Source organism: Eleutherodactylus coqui, chromosome 2, assembly GCF_035609145.1.
Source record: "Eleutherodactylus coqui strain aEleCoq1 chromosome 2, aEleCoq1.hap1, whole genome shotgun sequence".
In the NCBI taxonomy this organism is placed as follows: domain Eukaryota; kingdom Metazoa; phylum Chordata; class Amphibia; order Anura; family Eleutherodactylidae; genus Eleutherodactylus; species Eleutherodactylus coqui.
Window position 1 is genome coordinate 159,035,924 of NC_089838.1, and position 24,203 is coordinate 159,060,126.

Genomic DNA, 24,203 nt, shown 5'->3' on the forward strand with positions numbered 1-24,203 from the left:
CTTCCTCCTGTGTAGAACATGAACAGGAATTGCAGCTTATTATGTTCTTATGCCTATTATAAGGAAAGACTAGAAGCAATGGGAAGAAACTGGAAGGGAGGAGACACAAATTAGAGATTAGAAAAAAATTTCTGGCAGTGAGGGTGATCAATGAGTGGAACAGGTTACCACGGGATGTGGTGAGTTCTTCTTCAGTGGAGGTGTTCAAGCAAAGGCTGGGCAAATATCTGTCTGGGATGATTTAGTGAATTCTGCACTGAGCAGGGGGTTGAACCTGATGACCCTGGAGGTCCCTTCCAACTCTACCATTCTATGATTGTTGATGACTATTTAAGGTGGCTTGTCTTACTTGACCCTTTTAGTGAATGTCTTCATGTAAAATCTAAAAAACAGAAAAGTGATAGAAAATGGTCAGCCATGACAGGTAATAAAGTTCCATTCATATTACTTCTGTTTGAAATATACTTTTTTTTGTCAAATTTACCTCGTAGAACAAGATGCAACAGGACACAAAAATTCATGCAGGTTCATTTTTTGTCTTGTTTAAACAGGATTCAGATTTTTGTACCACAGCAGCCAATGCCATTAGGATACACAACAGTAAAGGCGTCCTTATTAGAGATGAGCGAGCGTACTCGCTAAGGCAAACTACTCGAGCGAGTAGTGCCTTATGCGAGTACCTGCCCGCTCATCTCTAAAGATTCGGGTGCCGGCAGGGGAGTGCGGTGAGTTGCAGGAGTGAGCATGGAGGCGCGGGGAATGGGGGGAGAGAGAGTGAGAGATAGATCCCCCCTCCCCCCTTTCCTCCCCGCCAGCACCCGAATCTTAAGAGCGGGCAGGTACTCGCATAAGGCACTACTCACTCGAGTAGTTTGCCTTAACGAGTACGCTCGCTCATCTCTAGTCCTTATGCATTTTGTTTCAAAGGTACCTTTATTTCTGATTTTGAAAAACAAAAACAGAACTTTTCAACATAATGCAAAAATGTAGTGTGAACCAAGCCTTGTAAAACCCCATGCGGCTAGTATGTCAGCTGGTAGGTATAGAACATTTAGTCAAACTGCTGTGCACTACTATGCGCGCTACTATGGTGGCATTATGTAAGTCACAAAACAGTGAGTTAATATGTGGCACAGCTTTCAGAAAATTGAGCAAGTATGAGAAATCACATTTGCTTATATAACAATGAAGACACGCACATCTTCTGGTACAGTAACTTAGCAACGCACTGTATGTAGGATGATTTTTTTATGAACAAGGTTTCACTATAGCAACTCAAATTTCAGAAGCTCTAAAAACTAGCTTGAAGTAGTGTTCTTGTTTGCAGTATATATAGTCCTGTTACCGGGATAGTAATTATTAATAGCCCGCAGGCTGTGTTCTTGTTTATGTTTGGTATTTTATTTTTTTTGTTCCATCATAGGAACAGAAAAATGGAATGTCAGCCTAGAAGAAATCTGTCACATGACAGACACCCGCGGCGCCCAATAGACCCCATTGACACGAGGGTAGCCTGTCAGTATTTTCTTTTTGATTTTCTTCATTTTATCGGAAAAGGTAGTGTAGCAGGCTGCTCTATTCTTGAGCAAATCTATACCTTACAGAACCTCCAATGTAAGTGTGAACAGAGCCTCACTTGTGCTTTTTTGTTTCTTTACTTCTTCACATATATGCAGCATTCATTTATTGTATCTATGCACATTGTTAAATTAAGGATGTATAATAAATAGTAATCTTTATAATAATTTATGTTGCACAAACATTCTCCATTACTTAATAATTCTGAAGGTACATGTACAGAATGTACAACTTTAGATGTTACAAGGTAACAGACTAGACTTTGACTCCAACAAATCATCTCTTGAGGGCACTGCTTGTTGAACCTTCTATGGAAAGGTAATACAACTTCCAACTGCACTATCATGATGTCGCTAACTGCATGTAAATGGTTTTATTATATTTTTGTTAATGAATTGCCTGATGAAGACTCCTAGAGGGTTGAAACATGTCCTACTATGTTTCTTATGGCACCATAAAATCATTTAGATACAGTTGCTGGTGTTGTGATGGTGCCGGTTGGAAGTTTTATTAAGTTTCCATAGAAGGTTCAACAAGCAGCGCCCTCAAGTGATGCTTTTTGGAGTCCATCTGCATTATATGAGTGGGTTGATGTTATTTGGACCTGAATAATTTGGGCAAAAATTAATATAAGACAGAGTCTTATTTTCAGGGAAACATGGTACCTATCTAGAGACAGTCACCAGCCAGCAACTGTGCATGTACTGATATGCCTTTGAGTGCTTGGAGTGTGTGATTTGGATTAAGGAATCAGATTCTGAATACTATCACAAATGGAGGGGGGGTAAACAAAAGAGTTATATTAGGGAATATGATGGGCCTGCCTAAAGAGATGTGTTTTTAGTGTATGCTTAAAACTGTGGATATTGGTGATTAACAAGATTGAGGTAGCGCATTTTGGAGAACAGGTGTAGTTCGAGAAAATTCTTGGAGACGGGTGGGGGAGGTTTAGATTGTGGAGAATGTTAGTCTTACAACATTGTCCGAGTGGAGAGATAGACAAAGATGATGCAGGAGGTATATGGAGGTGCAGCACTGTGGAGAGCTTTATGGATGAGAGTGATGAGGTTGAATTGTATTCTGTAGTGGACGGACAACCCGTGCAGTGACTGGCATATAGTGTAGCCATCAGAGTAGTGTCTGGAGGAGAGAGTTTAGTGAGGAAAAGACTGATTAGTAATGAGTTGTAGCAATAAGGACAACAGTGGCAGATTGTGTAGGGGCACACTGTATTTACAAGGGGAATAGTAACACCCACTTGTCAACTTGCTCATACATTTACAGGAGGAATAACCACTCCAGAATTTTTATTTTAAGGGAAATACAACTATGTACCAAAACAGAGATGTCAGGAAAGGTGGCAGGTTCTCATGCAGTGGATTATGCTAATGTTTTTGTAACTTTTTAAAGTAACCTTTTTTAATGAAAACAAAATGCTTTTGGTAATGGATAAATGTTTTAAAATGGTTATATAAAAATATATACACTGCTGAAAAAAATGAGGCAACACACAGGGCTGCTGCTCACGGATGGATATTTGCTGCGGAATCCGCGGCGGCCGCAGATCTGCAGCAAACAGCGCCCATAGCATACGATGGGAAATCGTTTCTTCCTGCACACATGCAAAATCCAATTGCAGTTTCTGCAAGTGGAGGAAAAATTGCAGCATGCTCCATTTTTTTACAGATTCCGCATGGACGGCTTCCATTGAAGTCAATGAAAGCTGTCCGATCCACGGGCCTTCCACAATGTAATTGTGGAAAGATCGCGGATTCCGCGGGAAAAGCAAGACCGTCCGCAGTACAGATGAAAAGAGAAGACAGCAGGTACGCGCGGGTGCCGCTGCTGGCAGAGCGGGACTCCGCTGCGGGATTCTGCATGCGGAATCCAGCTCTGCCATGTGCAGGCCGCTTTAAGCATCACAATACAACTCCAAGTCAGTTAAGTTTCAGAGCTATCAATCTCTCCAGTTAGGAAGCAGAAGCGATTGTGAAAGTCTCACCAACTTTGGTGCAAATGAAAGTAACAGCTGACGTATTGGTGAGACAGCAGCAAGACAGCCCCCAAAAAGAGAATGGGTTTTCAGGTAGTGGCCACAATTACTCTCTTCTTATCCTTCCCGACTGCTTCTTGGCATCCATGTCTCTTCACAGATGAGAGCAGGCCCAAAATGGGCACATGTGACAGACGTGAAAGAGTCTGGAGACGATAGAGATCATTGAGATTCGATGTGTGATTTAAGTGTTCCCTTAATTTTTTGAGCGTTGTATATGAAGGTGGTCTGAGTTACAGTTCTCTGGGATTGAGAAAAAGGGTCTACTTTTTAATTCTCCCACTCCTGTACACAATCTGTATGTGGTACCGCTGATCAGTCCCATTCACCTGAGTGAGGATAACCTACAATATTGGACGCATCCATTAGACAAAAGTGCTGTTGTTTTATAAAACATCTAAATCTGTTTCTAATCCCCGCCAACACCTTTAACTTTAGTTGAGAAACTTTTTTCCATTACATCGATTTTGTTGTCCATTTATGGTAATACACATTGGAAATTACAGTTATGACACCTGTGCTAACAGGATTCATTTCAAAAGCTAAAATTGGTGAATTGGCTTTTCTTTTCTTTTTTTGCTTTGTTTTTTACACACTAGAAGTACTCAGTGTTCAGTTTTAGATGGAACAATGGAGATATTCCCATTTTTTTTTTATTAGGCCTTAAGGGTTAATAATTTCAGGCATGACAGTGCAAGATGAAGAACTGCTGCTGTCAATACCTGTTATGCGAAGTGCCTGGAGGAAAGGCAGGTACTGCATGAGAGGAACACACAGGATGTAAACATGTTACCTGACAAAGGTTGAAGAGGAAGGTCACAGCTAAATATAATAATTAGGCAAATGTTAGGGTTCTTGCACCATCGGAACAGCCTACTGCTTCATTAAATGATTATGGTGTACTTTGTGTAGGGTGTGATTCCACCCCTCCTGCTCGGTACAGTCATGCAGCCCACACCCCAATAACATTTGCCAGAAATGATAGTGTTTGAGGCCGTATTCACATGAGTGTATGTGTATGTATGCATTTGTGCTGCGTTTTTGCAGAATGGACATTGCGTAATTGCACATGCAACTGCGTGTTTTACTGTACTTTTTGTGCGTGCAAAAACACATGCAATGATACTCTCAGCCAGTTATTTGCCTATGCATGCTGTATATTATTTTGTGCAAACTAATGCGTGCGCAAATTTGTATATGTGAACGAATCCATTGGAATCAATGGGTTCCATTTTCTTCATATGCAAATTTTTAGTATGCAAATTCGTCAGTGTGAATAAGCCCTAATACTGTAATTCAGAATGGGAAGTATTGAGTTCTCATGTTTATTGTGAAAGCGAATGATGTAACAAAATGTACTCTACAAAATATTCAGTTTGTTGGTAAAATAATCTGGGTGTTAACAGTATGCGTGACTGTGGTGTTATTCACATCCTGCTATAGTGGAAATGCAGTGCATAAAATGAAATACTGTTGCAACAAAGATATATTTAAAGCAGTTTTCCAGTTAAATACTACTGATGAGCTATCCTCAGGATTGATACACGGCCACTACACGGAGGTTGGCGAGAAGGCTTTGCAGCGCTGACAGCAAGCGCCCAGTCAGCTGATCGGTCGGGGTCCCGAGCGACTGACCCCAGCCTATTAACTATTAATGACCTATCCTGATGATAGCTCATCAGTAGTGTTTAACTGGGAAACTCCTTAAACTGTTTATGCAAGATTTTGCAGCACGAACATTTTGCAAATGTAGTGCAGTGACGCACATAACAGATACGGAGATATGTCTGCATTCTCCCTCTAGGGTGAAGAAAATTCAAAGTGTTTTTTCAGGATAGGTCATCCATAGTTGATCGATGGGGGGCAGACTCTAGGAATCAGCTCATTAAAGATACCGTGGTGCTCAGGAGAGAGCCGCGGCCTCTTCTCAGGCCGGTGACCTCACGTTCATCAGTCGCAGAGCTTGAGAGCACCGCTGTCACTTCAGTCAGCAAATCAGAGCGGATCCCGAGTGGCGGACCCCCGCAATAAATTTACTGATGAGCCATCCTAAGAATAGGTCATCAATAGTGAAGACCTGGAAAATCCTTTTAAGCAGTTTACACAAATGACTATTAAGAGCATTTCCCTCTGTATTTGATTATTCTGAGCAGCAAGCAAATTTTACAAAGCAAGATATAATATTGAACAGAGATGAATCATGTCAAGCAGGCAAAACAACTGAGGAACCAATAGAAAAGTACATATTTCTGTAAGCAGTGGAATATCAAGTTGAAAAAGCTGTAACACGTCTTGGCAACATACTATGACTACTACTGATGAAGGCTGTGGTCCCACTCTGTACTCTTTACAAGTTTTGAAAAGCATTGTACAAATTGGCTTAATTTATGAGATCGTTTTACATGCATTGACTATATCAAAATAGACCAGGGCGTGTCTAAATAAGATGGGCATATTGTAACTGCGCGATGTACAATGCATTCAGAAAGTCCTCAGACCCTTTCACTTTTTACGATTTATGTTGTGGCCTTGTGCAAATTAAAGGGGAAAAAATCCAAGCTTTCCCCACCGTTCTACACTCAATATCCTATAATGACAAAGTGAAAACAGAACGTTAAGCGTTGTAAATATTTTAAAGAATGAACACTAACATTGACATAAGTATTCACACCCTTTGGGATTACACTTGAAATTGATCTCTGGGGGCCTCCCATTTCTCTTGATCGTCTTGAAACCAGCACTTCTAATCACTTACCCAAATACCATCCCTATAGTGAAGCATGGTGGTGGTAGCGTGGGGGTGTTTCTCAGCATCTGGTATTGGGAAACTGGTCAGGGTTAATGGAAAGTTGAATAAAGCAAAGTACAGACGTATTCTTAATGAAAACTTGAACCAAAGAGCAAGAGACCTTAAACTGGGCAAAAGCTTCACCTTCCAACAAGACAATGACCCTGAGCACACGGCTAAGACAACACAGGAGTGGATTAGGGACAAGTATATGAATGTTCTTGAGTGGCCCAGCCAGAGCTCTGACTTAAACCCAATTGAATATCTCTAGAGAGACCAGGAAACGTCTGTCCACAGACAGTCCCCATCCAACCTGACAGAGCTTGAGAAGAATAGCGAAAAGTCCCCAAATCCAGTTGTATAAACCTTGTAGCTTCATACCCAAGTAGACTGGAGGCTGTAATCACTGGTAAAGGTGCTTCAACTAAGTACTGAGTGCGGGGTCCAACCACTTATGCCAATTCAAAAGGTTAACTTTTCATTTTTTTCAATGTGCAATAATTTCTAACATTTTGTTTTCACTTTGACATTATGGGGTATTGTGTGCAGAATAATGGGGGAAAACCTCGTTGTTTTTTTTTTTTTGTATTTGCATAACGCCACAACATAACAAAATGTTAAAAAATGAAAGGGTCTGAAGACTTTCCGAATGCACGGTATATATACTCCGTTCCCATATACCAAGTTTCGTGTGCCTGGGTAACTATGTATGTAAAGATCTCATAGTAATAAGTAAATGCTAAAAACAAGTTCACAAAAGCTGGATTAACAAACCAGAGAACTAAACTCCACATTATGAATTCTTCCAAATATAGTCTGGTTAATTGACACGACTTGGAGCCCTGAACACGGTGCATATCATCTTTTAATGTTTGCAGTAGAGCTCAAGGCAAGTTTCATCCATTCTCACTGATTAAAGGATTAAAGTTACTTTCATTACTTTTCATCCACAGCTCAAAGGTAATCTAAAGAGAAGTGGCACTAATTAAATCTGCAAATCACAACCATGAATATCCCGACACATAATATATAATATATAACTGCAAGTAACTATTAGGCTGGGCTCATACGACCGTAAGTAGCTGCGCGCAGCAGACGAGAACACAGCAAGTAGGCACTGATATACATACTTGCTGCATGCCACCAATCCCCATGCACTATCTTGGCAGGTATGTGCACGTAATATGTACCAAAATAGGACATGCTGTGATTTTTTTTCTTTGCGCAAGTAATACGTGCAAAAAAAAAAAAAAATCACAGGTGTGAGTGCTCCATTAGAAATCAATGGGCTATTGGCATCGGGTACTGTGCGCGACGTACTGTGACAGTACTGAGGAGTACTGCTCCACACCTTTGACTTTAATTGTGTCCATTGAGGCTCAGGTATTTTTGATGGCCAATAAAGTGATCCACACAATGTAGGATTGCACAGAACCTTAAGTTGGCCAAATGCATTAGATGCCCTGTGGATGGGGGATAAATGTCAATTGTTGGAAAACCCCTTTAACTCAGTGGTGGCTTAAAAAAATCATATTCTATCCTCTATTGTCTTATATAGTGAAAATAGTTTTATGAGGAAAAAAAAGGTTAAACCTGTTATTGCTCACCTCTAGGAGTGAAATACTGTATGTCTATGCATTCTGGTTTTAGGAAGTAGTAGTGGTGTTTTCTTGAAACTCTAGTAAGAATAAAAGTTTTTATTCTGGTTTTGAATTTCACGTGTTCTGAAATGACCAGTGCAACCTTTTTACCATACTCAAGAATATGTTTGTGTCTTTTGTAGGTTTGGTGTCTGGATATAGGCAGCAGCGAAAATTAATTGAAGATATAGATTGGTCCTACACAGGTAATGATAACATCTATTTGCATCTTGGTAACTGTATGCTTTCATGGTATCATTAGAAGCAGTAAAAGTTAAAAAAAAAGCAAATATTAGTATTAGTTACTCATCTAATGTCCCTAGTTTGGAGCAATTTCTGCTGTCGGACCTGTTGGTAATCAACAGATCGCCAGTGGATCTTCATTAAAGACGTTGTGCCAACATTAAAAGTGTTTTTCTGGTCGGTGGGGATCTAACTACTGGGACTCCCATTGATTCCAAGAATGGCTGTCCCCAAATCCCCACCACTAATGGAGCAGCAGTCAGGCATGCACCACCATTTCAGTAATTTTAATGGGACTGCTGAAGTTAGCGAATGGGACTGCCAATAGATGGGACTGCCAATTTTCAGTGTACCTTACGGTGGCCCAAAAACTCAACTTTCAACTACAAAGCAAGACACCCTCCAATTTCTTCCCTTTTAACCTTTATTTGCGTCATACTGCAGGTGCGATCAAAGCATCGCTGGTTGTGGTCCCCCCTTGGGACAGAAAGAAAGTGTAAAAAAAACAAAAAAAAAAAAACAATAAAGTTTTACTAGTTATTAAAAAAAAGTTCAAGAAATCCCCCTTTTGCCATATTTGCAATTAGAGAATCTAAATAATAGAGCAAAAATATGTATTTGGTATCGCTGCATCCGTAAAAGTCCAATCTAGCAAAGTAAGGCATTATTTATCCCGCACTGTGAATGTCATCCGAAAAAATAAAAACGCCCGAAATGCACTTTTTTGGTCACCCTGTCTCCAAGAAAAAAATGTAATAAAAAGCGATCAAAAAGTTGTTTGTATACAAAAATGGTACCAACAGAAATGACAGGACATACTGCACAAAATGAGGCCTCACTCAACTATGTCGACAGAAAAATAAAAAGTTATTGTGCGCAGAAAATAGAGACAGAAAATAATTTTAAAAAATTAAATATCTTTAAAAAAATACAGGTAGTACAGCAAAAAAAATCATACAAGTTTGGTATCGTAGTAATTGTACTGACCCATAGAATAAAGTTATCAGGTCATTTTTGTTGCCGTTTGTGCGCCGTAGAAACAGGACGCACCGAAAGATGGCGGAATGTCATTTTTTTCCCATTTCTCTCCACTTAGAATCTTTTAAAAGTTTTTCAGTACATTATATGGTACAATAAATAGCACCATTGAAAAATACAACTCGTCCCGCAAAAAACAAGCCCTCATACAGCGACGTCGATGGATAAATAAAGGAGTTACGATTTTTTAAAAGGGAGGAGGAAAAAACGAAAATGGGAAAAAAAGCAAAAAAGCTCCGTCACTAAGGGGTTAAGCACTGACTGACAAGCACTTGTGTCATAATTTTGACTATTTTCATGTATTTGGAGGTATTTTTGTAGCAACAGCACAAATGTGTAGATTGTCAGCACTAATGCCATTGTCAATACTGAATGTTTTTGTTATAAAGTACAGTGGTTCTTTTGCAAAAGCAAATCGTTAATATTAATGCTGTAGCTCGTGGAAGTGGGAATGTTGTGTGTAAGCGCCATTTCTCAAAATATACATCAGTTTTCAGCGCCATCTTACAGTTGGAATTTAAAGGTAAAACTTTCCCCTAACATTACTGTTAGCAAATGTAACAAATTGGGAAGGTGTCTTGCTGTATAGCTGCAGTTTATTTTTTGCCATATCTCTATGGGCCCCCCTAGTGTACCTATTATGCTGCTATCATTTCTGTTACTTTCCATAAATAATTCTAAAACCTCCATCACACGATTGCGACCAAAAATTGTGTAAGTGAAAATAGGCAGTGATCGAATCCTGAGCTTAATTAGTGATTTCTCGTCCATTACATGGGCTGGTGCGACGTATTAGCGAAAAAATATGCCGCAGCCCAAGAATCCCTTGATCGGAATAAATCTTCAGAATGACTTCTAATGCCTAAATAGAGCCACCTGTAAGCTTTTCCAGTGTTGGATGCAACTAAACTGCTCCCCATCCCTTTTTTTGTAGCTCCCATACGAGTATATGGGAGCTTTCAGCCTCTATGTATGTGTGTGTGTGTGTGTGTGTTTGCATATATATATTGTTCAAATAGACATTTTCCCACCATGTCCCGTTCTTGGAATCGGTGGGAGTTCCTGCAGTGAAACCCACAGATCTGACCGTTGTTCCCTATCCTATGAATGCAGGATCATTTTCAATCATGGTAGAAAGCCTTTCAATTTCTTTACATATTAGTTTATTTGTACTTTAAAAGTAATCGTGTGCAAACAAAATCTATCCCATTCGATCTAGTACTTGAGAAGTGAGAGTGTGCTCAAACAAGAATCGGCATGAACACCGCTAGTATTTCTGCCAAGTCACACAACTCTTACAAACATGCCGAGGAAATGACTAAACATTACATGAAACACGATCCAAGAGAAATTGATGAAGACGTACATCTAAAGGAGGAGGTTCTGTAAAGGAACTGATTGCTATACATTGACTGGTCATAAGTAAAATTAGTATTCCTATAATGCTAATTAATGGCCGTGTTCTAAATTGAACTAACAATAAATGTAACATTTTGCTACAAATATTAATATCTTGGTATGAAACCAGCATCAGACTGGCATGTCATGTGCCCACCATAGGAATTTATTTTAATGGCACACTGCCAGTCTATACAGAACATATACACATCCAATTTTAATTGCTTTCAAAATGCGGCTGTTATCATTGTGCATGTTGGTCAGCTCATTAACCCCTGCTAATATTTGTGAATAAACCCATAAAAGTTGCCCTTGAGGCCCCTGGTCCATCCTCTGGTGAGCCAGTCCAATACTGTATGAAATTGCTTGTACACTATGTCAAGGTTACACTTAAGAAATGTATACATGATAACACACCTTATGCATATGATAGACCTGTACAACTTCGGAGTACTTTCATGCAGACTCCATTGGATGATGTATGTACGGAGCTTATATTGCCTAAAAGCAATGCTTCTTGGGGAGAATACATCCTTACATGCAGAATATGATGTAGCTTATCTCCTTGGCATTGCTATGATGCAGTGGAGGACCCATGCACCACCGAGGGAGCCCTATTATGGCAGTGATAAACTGAACTGTAATATGGTCACATGGATGACTCCTTATGCTTGCCTTTCTTGCTGCATTCGCTTAATAGTTAATATTTATATTACAGAAAGCTTAAGCCAAACTAATTGGGTGAAAAAATATCCAGCATGCAATGGTGCCAAACAATCTCCCATCAATATCGATGAGGATCTCACACAGTTGAATATGAACCTGAAGAAACTAACATTTCAAGGCTGGGAACAAACATCTAATCTTACTTGGATTCGAAACACAGGAAAAACAGGTACATTTTATTCTTTTTTTAAATGTCTTACCTGGAAGTCTCTAATAATTGTCATAAAGGGATGTGAACTATTAAATCCAGATAGTAATTCTGCAGTCCTGTTGCATTCTGGAGTCCCACAAACAGCCAATTTTGTATCCGCTACCTAAAATTCCATCAGGGCTACACTTTTATCTACAATATTTCCCCATTGATATTAGTTACACATTGCTAATTCTGCTTCTTCTCAGTGTATATTGTTCAATGTTGTTCTGAAGAACTCATAAATGTTTACTAAAAATATATCATATACATAGTATTGTAATGTGATGGAAAGTTAAAGGGAACCTGTCATGTACTTTTTACTGTGGGAAGCAAGAAGTAGTGACAGGCACACTGATTTCAGTGGTTTCTCTCTTATAAGGTAATATTCAGTGTTTCTTAAAAACTTACAAATTGTTCCTGCAGCTTCCCGCAAGAGATGAGTCAAAATTATTCATGGATCAGTAAGGGTATTGATTCTCCTTAGGACCCATGTCCACGGCATAAATTGATTTACAAAATCCGCGTGGGTCTCCCACGCGTGTGATCCGCACCCATAGGGAATCATTTGGCACCTGCAGGTAATTAAATACCTGTGGATGTCATTTTACCCCGGCGTGCGGATTGCACACTCTAGAAAACAACCATTTTTATGCGGTTTTCCCGCACGGACGGCTCCCGCAGCTTGCATTAAAGCCAATGGAAGCCGTCTGGATCTGCGGCACATCCACAGCTGTTACTGCTTTTGTGCCACAAACCGCGGGAAAGCAGGAGTTTAAAAAAATTAAAGAAGGCAGGCACATGTTCGCGGCCTGTCGCCAGCTTCCTGAGCGCATCTGCTGTGCAGAAGAAAGAAGATCCAGCCGCGATGGAGGAGACCCCCTAAGTATCCGGACAGGTGAGTAAAATGTATTTTTTGGCCTCATGTCTGCGGGCCGGGTAGAATCCTTTGCGGGATTCTGAACGGGGAAACCGTGCAAGCCCGTGGACGTGAGGCCTTAGGGAGAGCACCTAAAAGATGTGAGGAGACTTTTTAAGGCCATCCACGCTCCTCTAGGACATATGCAAATAGAAAGATGGAACAATACCTCTATAGCGCCACCTATTGGAAGGCAACATTCCTGCAAGTAAATGTCAAATGTTTTAGACAAGCCTTTTAACAATGACTGGGAATATAAGCCAAAGCCAGGATCTTCCCAGAAGTAGAAGACAACTATGCACAGACAGCTGTTTCTGGGTGATTGCCCCTCATCAGTATGCAGCAGGTTTCTGGCTTGGCTAGTGAGAGGCCTTTAGATGTGGGTCAGGAAGAAAGGAATGCTGCCTTCCAATAGGTGGCACTGTAGTGGTATTGTTCCATCTGCCCATTTGAAGATTATGCCTGAGTTGCTGCTAGCCTTTGCTGGGATTGGCAGTTTTCCCGGTATGCAGTGTAATACTGGTAGCTAGAAAACTGTCAATCAGAGAAGGTGGGAGGGGCTAGCAGCACCTCATGAATAAGTGTGACTCACCTCTTGCAAGAAACTGCAGAAACAAGCTGTAAGTTCTTAAACACTACACATTACCCCATAAGTGACAGACCGCTGACATCAGCATGTCTGTCACTAGTTTATGCTTTCCTCAGTGAGAACATTATAAAAGTATATAACAGGTTTCCTTTAAAGAGGGTTTCTTCTTTAATTTAAATGAAGCCCATTCTTTCTGTAATAAAAAATTATTTAACTTTCCGATATATTGTGGGGGAAATAACTACAAATGGTGTTTTATATGCCAGTCTTAAACCATTTTTTTCTCCATAAACCTGTGTATGAAAACCCCCATACAGAGGAGAAGTATAGTACTGCAGTGCTAGTTTGAATAGTAACAGGATTTCTGTGTCTCTGATCATTTGTAGAAATGTTTTCATTTGTCACATTTTGAAAACAGTATTTCAGGGTCCTTTGAAGTAAATTGGTTTATTGAAAAGGACAGTATTATCTGGACAGATATTACATTACCGGCGGATGTTCCTGCTTCAGTAAGCAGCTAGATTTAATTCCAAGGACCCGGCAATGCTGTGATCATTTGCATACAGGGATCCCGTGCACAGCAGTGGTGGATCAGGGTGCTGACCCTTTTTGTTTGTATAAAACATTTACTTGCTAGAGCTCTGGTATTCCCCAGAGTTCTCCAAAATTAAGACGACCTATCATGGGATAAATGCAAAGGGAATCAGGCAGCACAGCCAAAGTAGAATAAATGTGTATAGGTGACTGGTAAATGTAGGTATGGTACTGGTGTATCTTGTCAACACCGGAAGCTAGGGGCTGACCGGCCTTAGCTGGAGGTGACACCCCCTATCACACCCCCAGCTTCCAATTGGCTAATGGTCTGTGTGGGTGTTCTGTATGGATTTATCCCTGTGCAATGACACTGACCCCTGCAGCCAGTCTCCAATCTCCCCTCCCGGCTCCAGCGCTGACAGTGACCCCCGCAGCCAGTCTCCATTTTCCCCTCCTGGCTCCGTGGAATGCCATATAAGCTGTGCGTGCTGGGGGTAGTACTCCACCACTAAATGCAGCAAGCGAGCTGTCTCTCTCCTCATTCCCCGCCGGCTGTGATATTGTAAAGTATATTTTGTACAAGCAGCACTCACTTGTTCCAGATATGGCAGGATCCAATGGGGCAAAGCTAAATGGAAAAAGAATCCAGACCTTGATTCCAAAAACTGCACACATATAGGAAAAATCTATGGCAGCACTACGATGCAGAAATCATTAAAATCTTTTTATTCCTCCATCAGAAGTATGGTTGCGACATTTCGACCTCTAACATTAGTAGGTCTTTGTCAAGCGTGACCTACTGTGACATGTCCGCCAGCTGTGACATGTCCCCGTTGCCCCTCGGCGCTCCTAACTTGGACACGGCAGGGAGTGGTAGGCGGGTGGCGTCCCAACAGCAGGGACCGGAGGAACAGCGTTAGTGGAGAGCAGCAGAGAGCAGCCAGCTCCACAGTGGCTGGCGGCCGCCGTCCAGACAGCAGGGTCCCGAGGAACCGCGTGTGCGGACAGTGTGGGGAAAGTGCTTTGGACTAAATAATCCAGCAGTTATAGTTAGGGTTAGGCTTTCATGTGAGACCATTTACAGCTAATAATGTAAGCCTAACACTGAAACTAACCCTAACCTTCCACCCAAGACAAAACTCAGTACCCACGCTGCTAGGATCTTGCTTCAGCCAGTCAATCTGGAGCTTGTGGGCGTACAGTCAGCGGATACAGCGCATCACTAGGTCTCCACCCATACTTGTGGAGACATAATACAATTTTACCGCTGCACATTACTATTTAAAGGGGTTTTGGAAACCTAAAAAGTTGTATCTTATATGATTTAACTATGTATTGTAAATATAAAATATTGTAAATTGTATTGTGATCCCAAACTTGGAATTCAAACTCGTTTGAGTTCTTACAAAACACGAGATGTGTCTGTATTTCACTAAATATTGTGGCACTTCTTTAAATTGGTTCCATGTAACCTTGTAGCCTGGATTTCTGAGCAGTTTATTCAAAGGACTACGCAGAAATGGATGTTTAATTAGCAGTAAGACCGTAAATTATCTTACGTTCCTCTCTTGGGAATTTTGAGACTTCAAATTTGAGATATTGCATGCAAGAAGTAAGTGCAAAAAAATCCCCATTATTAAATCAGCAAAGGATTTCAGAATACGCCACACAAGTGGGACTTTAGGATGCAGCATCATATTTGTGTAAAACCAACCATGGTATTTGTAAAGTCCCTGAATTGACAGAATGCATTGACATCTCTGTTTGTATGGCATGTAAGTGTGACACTGAATGCAAAGGTTTGATTCTATGAGTGACATACTTAAAAATTGTTCCCAGACATTTTTGACGTCCCCTTTGTAAAGGCACATTTCCACTAAAACACTTAAATTAAAATTACTGATAACGTATCCAGGAAGCTTACAGACATCTGCCCGTAAAATCATTAACATAAACTAGTGTATTATATAGGTGACCAGCAGGGGTGTAACTATAGAGGATGCAGGGGATGCGGTTGCACCCGGGCCCAGGAGCCTTAGGGGGCCCATAAGGCCTCTCTTCTCCATATAGGGAGCCCAGTACTATGAATAAAGCATTATAGTTTGGGGCCCTGTTTCTGGTTTTGCATTGGGGCGCAGGGGCTTCAAGTTACGCCTCTGGTGACCAGCATCAGTGTTTCTCTTGTAGGACTCCTTCAAGTATAGCTTTGGAGGAATAAAGAAGAAATGAAGTACAAATCTAAAACACAATAGGTTTTTCCAGCCTCATACAACTTTTATTAACTGTTTAGTAGACTAGGTCCCTTTGATTAACGCTTTACGTCTGTCAGAAAGGTTTGAGCCATCTTTGTACGTTGGACAGGATCAGCAGTTGCTCTACCTGCTGTGCAGCTGCCGAGACTGGATGGCGGTTGGGGACAGCCAGTGTCTTACATGTACAAGGGAAGTGTTCTTTACAGACTTGCTTACATACCTAAAAAATGAACCTGTGACTTGGCAGCTGTCTTTGCGTCTTGTTAGCTTTGTACTGTTCACAGTTAGCTTGGTCCTGCTAGACGTTGTTTTAAATAGAGAAAAATCAAATAGACCTATATATTGTGGCCTTTATTAATTGACATACTTGTGTAAAAATTAAAATCAGTGGTACTATACTGGTGCTGATATATAAGCTTTATATCTGTGAGGATGGAGCTGGTTACATTAAAGGAATGTGGGCCCTGGTTCTATCAGACTGCTCAGTAGTGATGACTTTCTCAGAACAAGTAGAACTGTATCAGCGGTGTACATAGAAGAGAGGACATAGCAAAGATCAAAATGCCCCCCCCCTCTAATGATGCCAGGTTTTACCAATCTGGACAGAAGGGCCTCATGTTTCTCTCCCTCCGCTCTGATTCTAAATCCATTTTCTAGCAATGCTACCATTAATAAGGGGCATTGAACCAATCAGGACTGGGTCCCCTCTCTCTAAAATCCCTATAGTAGCCACATTCTCTCTCTTCTCCGCCTATTATGTGTGTTGTATATAATATATATGACAGAGAGTAATACTTTTGGGGTTAGTCCACTCACTGGTTTGCCATCTTCTGGGCCAGATGGTTGGCCCACAAGCAGAGGGACTCAGTCCAACATCAGAGATTGCCTTTAAACTAACTTCAGCCAGCTTTTCACAGCAAACTTTCATAGTTTCAGTGGAAATCATCCAATCAAACCTTGGCCATCTATCCTCTAACTGACACATACAAATGTCCCTTACTGATGGGATGTTGGCCTTCTGTCCCGCACCCCAAACAAACCCATAAATGGTTTCATACCCTAATAGAGGCTCCCACAGGCCTGTCCCTTCCCAGGTTGAGAGCACTTCCTTAGAGTCACACCTCCTTTTCATTAAGCTGCCTCAGGCGCCTCTTAATTAGGCTCATTATAAAGCCTACCACCTTTCCTTCCCTGGGTTTCACATCTGAACTCCTGCAATATTCTCTAATTTGGCCCTGTAGTGGCACTTTAACCATTGCACGCCTACACTATATATAATAATATACGCACAGTATATATTATTATAAGGTAAATGTAGGCAAGCCTGTCATCAGTCACACAGCATGGCTACGGTGTCAGGCGGGTGGGCAAACAACAATTCAGAATAGAGCTTACTTGTACTGCAGATTATAAGGTGAAAAAGAAGAAAGCTTGCAGTCGGGTTGATTGCAGTGGATGACATCTTGCTTTTATTGTGCACTACTTTTAGAGTCCATTGTTTGTAGTCTGATCGTTTTCAGTCGAATGTCTTGTATGTTATTGTCATCAGCCTAACATGTGGAGCTGGTGGTAGTCTTATTGTATTGCACACATCACTATGATGCTTGACAATGCTGTAAAAAAATGTACATTTTTCATAGTTTTTAACCCATTTTGTTTTCTGGGTTCTGCAGTGGAAATCAATTTGACGGGAGACTATTACCTTAGTGGTGGTGCCTTAGATACAGCTTACCGAGCTAGCAGAATAACATTCCACTGGGGAAAATGCAATTCTACTTCAGATGGATCAGAGCACAGTTTGGAAGGCCAGAAATTCCCTTTAGAGGTAATTGTTTTTATTTCACATCTTGCAATGTTTTATTTTTTTCCTTTTTTTTTAAGCAAAGCGATTTCAAAGTAAACTGCCGTTAATTCGTTCTAGAATCCGTTCAAAATATTAGTAAATCGTTAAAAAAGAAAATGTGTCAAATTTTTGTATTTTTATTATTACATACCGGCACATGGTCATGACTCTTGTTATCTTGTGAGCCCATAAAGTTCTGTAGATGTAAAGAGGGGATGATGCTTCTCCTATCTGTAAAGCACTGCATGCATGTGTAGCCTGTTAACCCTTTCCAATCCACTGTCTGATCTCTGAAGACATTATGATTTAAGGCTGTACAGCTCCGATGTTGGAAGACGTCCGTCCGGGTTCTCCTACTGTATATTGCCAGCCTCTCTGCTGTCGGAGCCTATCCAACGTGTCACCTCATAAAGTACTGGCTTTAGCCAGCAGATAGCGCCGTTGTATAACGGCAGAAAAAGAGTAACCCCCTAGGAAAATCAGGATACAAATTGGATTGGAAAGAGTTAAATCATTGCTGCATAGAGTGCTGCACCGAGGCACCGTACAGCGATGCACCATAAGGGCTGCTACCCACTTGCGATTTTTTTTTTTTTTAACGATAGCCCTGCTTTTTCTTAGCTTGATTGTCAATGGGACTTTCTAATGTTAAAAATGCATTGCAAGTTTGCGCTTTGCGATTTCTGTGCGATGCGTTTTTAACATTAGAAAGTCCCATTGCAGTGTTACAAAAGCGCAAGTGTGTAGGAGTCCTAATACTTAATCACAGGGGTTCCTCTTGCACTATGATGGGATTGGAAGACTATGACATAGCATTACTGAATACAGAAATAAACAGTGCTAAATAAGACCCTTTATGCATCACTTTGATTAGTTAATTAATAACCTTTTATTAGTTGTCCCATATCAAGATTCATTTTATTTTGCAATATCTGATTTCATAACCATCCAAGGCTTTAAGGTTCTCTGGACTACAAAACTGACGGCCTATTCTTACATCACATTTAGACAGAACGAAAGTCATCTAAACGACTGCATGGGCGCTAATGTCCTCGCTAAGGTCGTTCACGCTCACGCAGAGCATTCAGACAGGCAGAGAACACCACTGGATTGCTGGCTTCTCGATTAGCGCTTCACCTTCTAAGTAAAAGCTTTGAACGGAGAGTGTTTACATTAAGTGAGAAGCCCGTGATCCAGTGATGTCTTTTATGCTGACTGAACGCCAGCAATAACGAAAAGTGAACAAATAGTAAACGATTTTTTTGCATTTACTCGGAATGATTATCGCTCAATTTCATTCGTTTGACGAATTTGGAGCAATAATTGTCCCTTGTAAATTGCCTACATCCAGTCCTATATCCAGAACCCGTCACCGATTAGCACAATCCAGGGGCCGTGAGTAACAGATGTTCTTTATTAATTACACAGGCACAGCACCGTACATAGGGTTGTGGTTAGTTCTTGTACTGCAACTCAGTCCCATTGAAACAAGCTGCATCAGAGTTGCCAACCATCTGTAATTTCCAGGATAGTTTGTATAAATTTGATGTGTTTGTGAGTTTGGATTTTTTTTAAGCTGGAGGAGCTTGTGTTGGGTATTGTGGTTCTAATTTATTATTATTTTACAGTCTACAGTAAATTGTGCAAATTTGTTAATATTAGTATCCTGGGCTGTAGACCTACTGTAGATATCACTTATAATCTTTGATTCATTATGATTTTACAGTATGTCTATAAAATGTGTGAATAAGTTGTCCTGAATAAAATAAAAAGGTTGACAACCCTAAAGGCCCATTTACACACAAAGATAATTATCATTCAAAAGATAGGTTTTGAACATTGTCAAAGATTTTGATATTGTTTTACATAAACTGCTAATTGACCCTAATGTCTATTAGCAGCTTATCAACTTCATTTGCATGTAAATGAGCCTCCAGCACCTGTATGCATAGAACAGAAGGTGATCTGCTCTTCGCATTCAGCTTCTTTGTTCTACCGCAGGGCTGCAAGCTGAATACAATGTAATCAGCAGCTCCCGTGGAGAACACAGCACCATGTACAGCAAACATAGCATGCAGTCTGTGTTATCTTTTCTCTGGCTAAAGGATGGATTTTATTCTCACCTAAAAATCATTGTTCAGCCAAATATGGGAGCATTTACACACAATGATTATCACTCAAACTATGGCTTTTGAGTGACTTTTGAGCGATAATAGTTGCATGTAAATGGGCATTAAGCTGCAGTACCAGGCACAATAGCTTGTACATACAATTGGCTATGCTTACATAAATTACCGTAGTGATAGAAAGGGGTCCTCCCATTGATCAAGGTGGCCTATGCAAATGTAATGGTGCCAATGAAGCCCTTTAACTCTACAACCCCATTGTTTATTTCATGTTAGATAGAATCTGTCAGCTTTGTGTCCTATAAGTTAAGCTTATGGGCTCAACGTAGCTGACTCACTAAGTCTGGGGATATATGCAAGTATTGAATGGGAGGACTACTTTGCAGGTATTGCAGCGGGTTTGAGCGCTGAGGATGGGGGAACTGCGGAAAGTAAGTAGAAAACTCACATCCCCAGACTCAGTGAATCGGCTACTTTGAGCCCTTGAGCTTAGTTTATACGATGCAAACTAGCTGGCAGAGTCTCTTTAAATAATTCTGTAGTGTACATAATTGTACCACAATGTGAGATGTATCAAGTTTAATTACTGCAGGTAGCCATAATAGTTTTTTTTAGCATGGTACTGATATTGAGAACAAAATTTATTTGGAAAGTGTCAAAAAGTTTTGAAATTTTTATCATCTTTGTGTGTCAGACAGGTTTTGGTGTTAAACCATTCAGACATTGCTGTGGAAATGATTGCAATGATACATCAGATCTGCCTAATCTCTGTCTCCTTAAAGGGGTATTCCAGACTTTTACTATTGATGACCTATCTCTAGGATGGGTCATCAATAGTTGATTGGCTGGGGCGCATCGCTTAGAATCCTGACTAATGAACTGATCTGCCGGCTTGCAGTCAGTGCAGCAGGCTGGATGTTGTCCTTTGATTTCAATGGAAGGGATCTCAGGTGGAGGATTCCCACTGATCACCTATTGATAGATCATCAATAGTAAAAGCCTGGAAAACCCCATTTTAAAAAATGCACCTTTTTATACAACAGAGCGATCTGTATAATTGGAATGTTGGTAATATGCTATTGTCAAATCAAGTAATACATGTTGGTGGTAACGCTATGGTGTTATGTTGGTACCACCATGCTGTGGTTGGATATGCACAGTTTATTTACTGTACACTGCTGGGCTAAATACTTATGCTAGGTTTGAAACAAGATATGTTTCTTTAATTCTACTTTATATAGCTTTATTAAAAACAGAATAGACATGTCTGGTTAAATTTCTAGGCATACATTTTACACAAAAAATGAGATTTTGCTGCCTTTATTTCAATGAAATTTAGGTGAGTTATGTAGATTGAGGTTTTTGTGTTCCTCAAGATAAAGTATACAACCAAGTGAAAGATGTGATTGCACCTTTTACTAAGGAACATTGTAGGAGGAATGTCATAGAAGGCTACTTTTCAATGATGAAATTAAGGTCTATTGTTTGAGTTAGTGTTCCAAAGTAGAGCAAATCCTAATGCGTGGTGAGAATGGCAGCAGTGAGGTAACATCTGTCGGCACATAAAGGTACCATATAAGGCAAATAAGAAAGTACTCTTGATTACATAGAATAAAGGTTAATAGATCTCCTTCATTTCAGTTCCTAGGCTCCAAACATCTAAACATTTCTTGCTTGTAACATAATACATGTATGTGTAGTATTATAACTGTCAGTGACCAATGCTGAATGTATAATGAATGCCGTGAACAGCTTTACAGTCCAACCATTCTATCTCTGGTTACAGATGCAAATCCTCTGCTTTAATGATGACCAGTTTGAAACTTTGGATAATGCAATAAAAGAAAATGGAAAACTGAAAGCTTTATCGGTTTTATTTAGGGTAAGAGTATTTACTTATTGATATTTACTTATTTTAGGCCTTTGACCAGTAAAGGCTCATTTACACTAGACAGTTACAGTTAAGAATAAAGGGGTTATCCAAGCCCCCCCCAAAAAATTTAGCTTACAGCACTGACAAAGTATAACAGCCATACTCGCCTCACCTGGTCCCCTATTGCTCCTGTTCCACCCTTGCCCACTACCCCGCTGCTATTTACTTCTTGCTGTAGCAGCAATGATGTCCCAGCATTATGCAAAGACCGTAATAGCCAAATTTTATCTTACATCCACACACAAATCTATAGATGAAAAATAATACTTAAATGCTTTCCAAAAAGAGGAGAAGCAGAAGTGTTAAGGCCCATTTAGACACAAAGATTCTCGCTCAAAATTCGCTCAAAGCCATCTTTTGAGCAATAAGCATTGTGTCTAAATACACAGACATCGTGCAGTTTTCATGCACGATTCATTCCTCACTCAATTCTAGTTTTCTAGAATTGAGCGATGAACTATTATCAGCGGTGCAGGCTGTTATCACAGTCGACAGTGCTGATAAGATTCTTACAGCCCGTGTCCCGCTGGTAGTTCACAGCGGGGAACAAGCTGTAAGCGTGGAGAACAATGCAGTTGTTTGCTTATGCAAAACAGCTGTATTGTTCGCCGAACGATATCGGCGGTGTCCCGCTCCACCTGCATAGCTCTTAAGTAGTTAATTAGCTACTATAGACTATGCAAAGATGATCGCTCAAAACTGTCACTCAAACTGTCGTTTGAGCGATTTTTGAGGGATCATCTTTCAGTGTAAATAAGTGCAGATAAGTGCTATATAAAGCAAACATAAGTGAACATACAAGTTGATTGAGAGTGTGTGCTGTATTCTAAGTGTACTGTATATAAAGTGTGCTATCAAAAATAGAGAAATATGACAGCATGGATGGTGCACAGCCAATCCTATTTATTCCCCCCTGACGAACAGACAGCAACATTTCAACTCAAGGAGTCTTTATCAAGTGTGTGACTTTTGATTGGTGACTTTGGAAGGGTCACTTGTATTTATTTATTGCTTATCTATTTGTATTCATGCATATATTACTTTTTATCTAATCTATCTGTACAATCCCCATTTAGAATGTGCTCCATGATTGACAATACTGCCCGATGTATATCTTCTGCATGTATGCAGTCCTTGAACAGCCGTTCGATGGTGCATACTGCTGTACAAGATGTCAGCATGTTACACATTAGGAAACCCGGATCCTGGATCTAAATGAGCAACTTGCAACACTGAGATCCACTGACAACATGGAAAGGAGTTTGCTGCTCACTGAGCAGGCACTTGCTGGGGTAGATGTGGGGGTGGATGGTAGTATGGGAGTGCAGGATGATCAGGCAGCTGGGAGACAGTTAGAAGGAGGGGTTAGAGGAAAGAGATCCAGGAATGCTACTCCTGAACTAGTACACCCTAACACGTTTGCAAAGTTAGCAGATGAGGCGAATTCCATTACAGCATTAGCACTGCTGCAGCATGACTTGACCTCTCGCCATCAATGATAAAGTTGGAGATAGGTGGGGGGTCCTCAACAATTTCCGGGAACTAGGATGTAAGCTCCTAAGGACCTCCTAAGTAGTAGTTTCTTAAAAACTACCTGCACCACATACCACAACAGAAAGGCAGAGGGAGATTAGGGAGAGGCTCTAATGGCTCAAGAGTTGGTATAGGAAGAAGGGTTTGGGGTTCCTGGAAAACTGGCATGACTTTGCTATTGGCTAGAGGGTCTACCATTGAAATGGGCTGCATCTCAGTGGGGAAGGTGCATCTGTGCCAGGGAAGAAGATGGCTAGATGGTTGGAGGGACTGGAGGGAGGACAATTGTAGAGCAGAGGGGAAGACAGTATAGACAGTGACCTGGAACTAAGTAATGAAAATAGGGTATAGCTGTGGAAGGGCTTTATACAATTTAAACTGGCAGAACAGTTAATGGGGATACACCTAAAATAGAAATAACCAAAACCTTCAAAAGTGTATGGTGACTAATGCTGGAAATCTGATCAATAAAGTTGACGAACTGGAAGTAATAATGTCTGAGGAAAACTGTGACATAGTGGGAACAACTGAGACCTGGTTCCATGAAAGCTGTGACTGGGCAGTGAACTTACAGGGTTATAGTCTGTTCAAAGGGGATCGTAAAAAAACATGTGGGAGGGGTTTGTCTTTATGTATTGTCCTGTTTAAAGGCAACACTATACGAAAATATATGTAAGGTAGATGAATATGTGGAGTATCTATGGGTAGAGATACATGGAGGAAAAACAATTATAAAATCCTCATAGGAGTTTTCTATAAGCCACCAAATATAACAGAAGCCAGTAAAAGTCTATTACTGAGGCAAATAGGTGAAGTGGCA

General features: G+C 40.5%; 1 protein-coding gene across 3 annotated transcripts in view; it reads left to right on the forward strand.

The window, feature by feature from the left end:
• Positions 1-24,203, forward strand: part of PTPRZ1 (protein tyrosine phosphatase receptor type Z1) — a 198,224-nt gene that overhangs the window by 48,600 nt on the left and 125,421 nt on the right. For all 3 annotated transcript variants that reach the window (XM_066591838.1, XM_066591839.1, XM_066591840.1), the window contains exons 2-5: positions 8,203-8,265; positions 11,457-11,633; positions 17,622-17,773; positions 21,704-21,799. In XM_066591838.1, the coding sequence (XP_066447935.1) occupies positions 8,203-8,265; positions 11,457-11,633; positions 17,622-17,773; positions 21,704-21,799 (488 nt within the window). The remainder of the gene's footprint in view (positions 1-8,202; positions 8,266-11,456; positions 11,634-17,621; positions 17,774-21,703; positions 21,800-24,203) is intronic.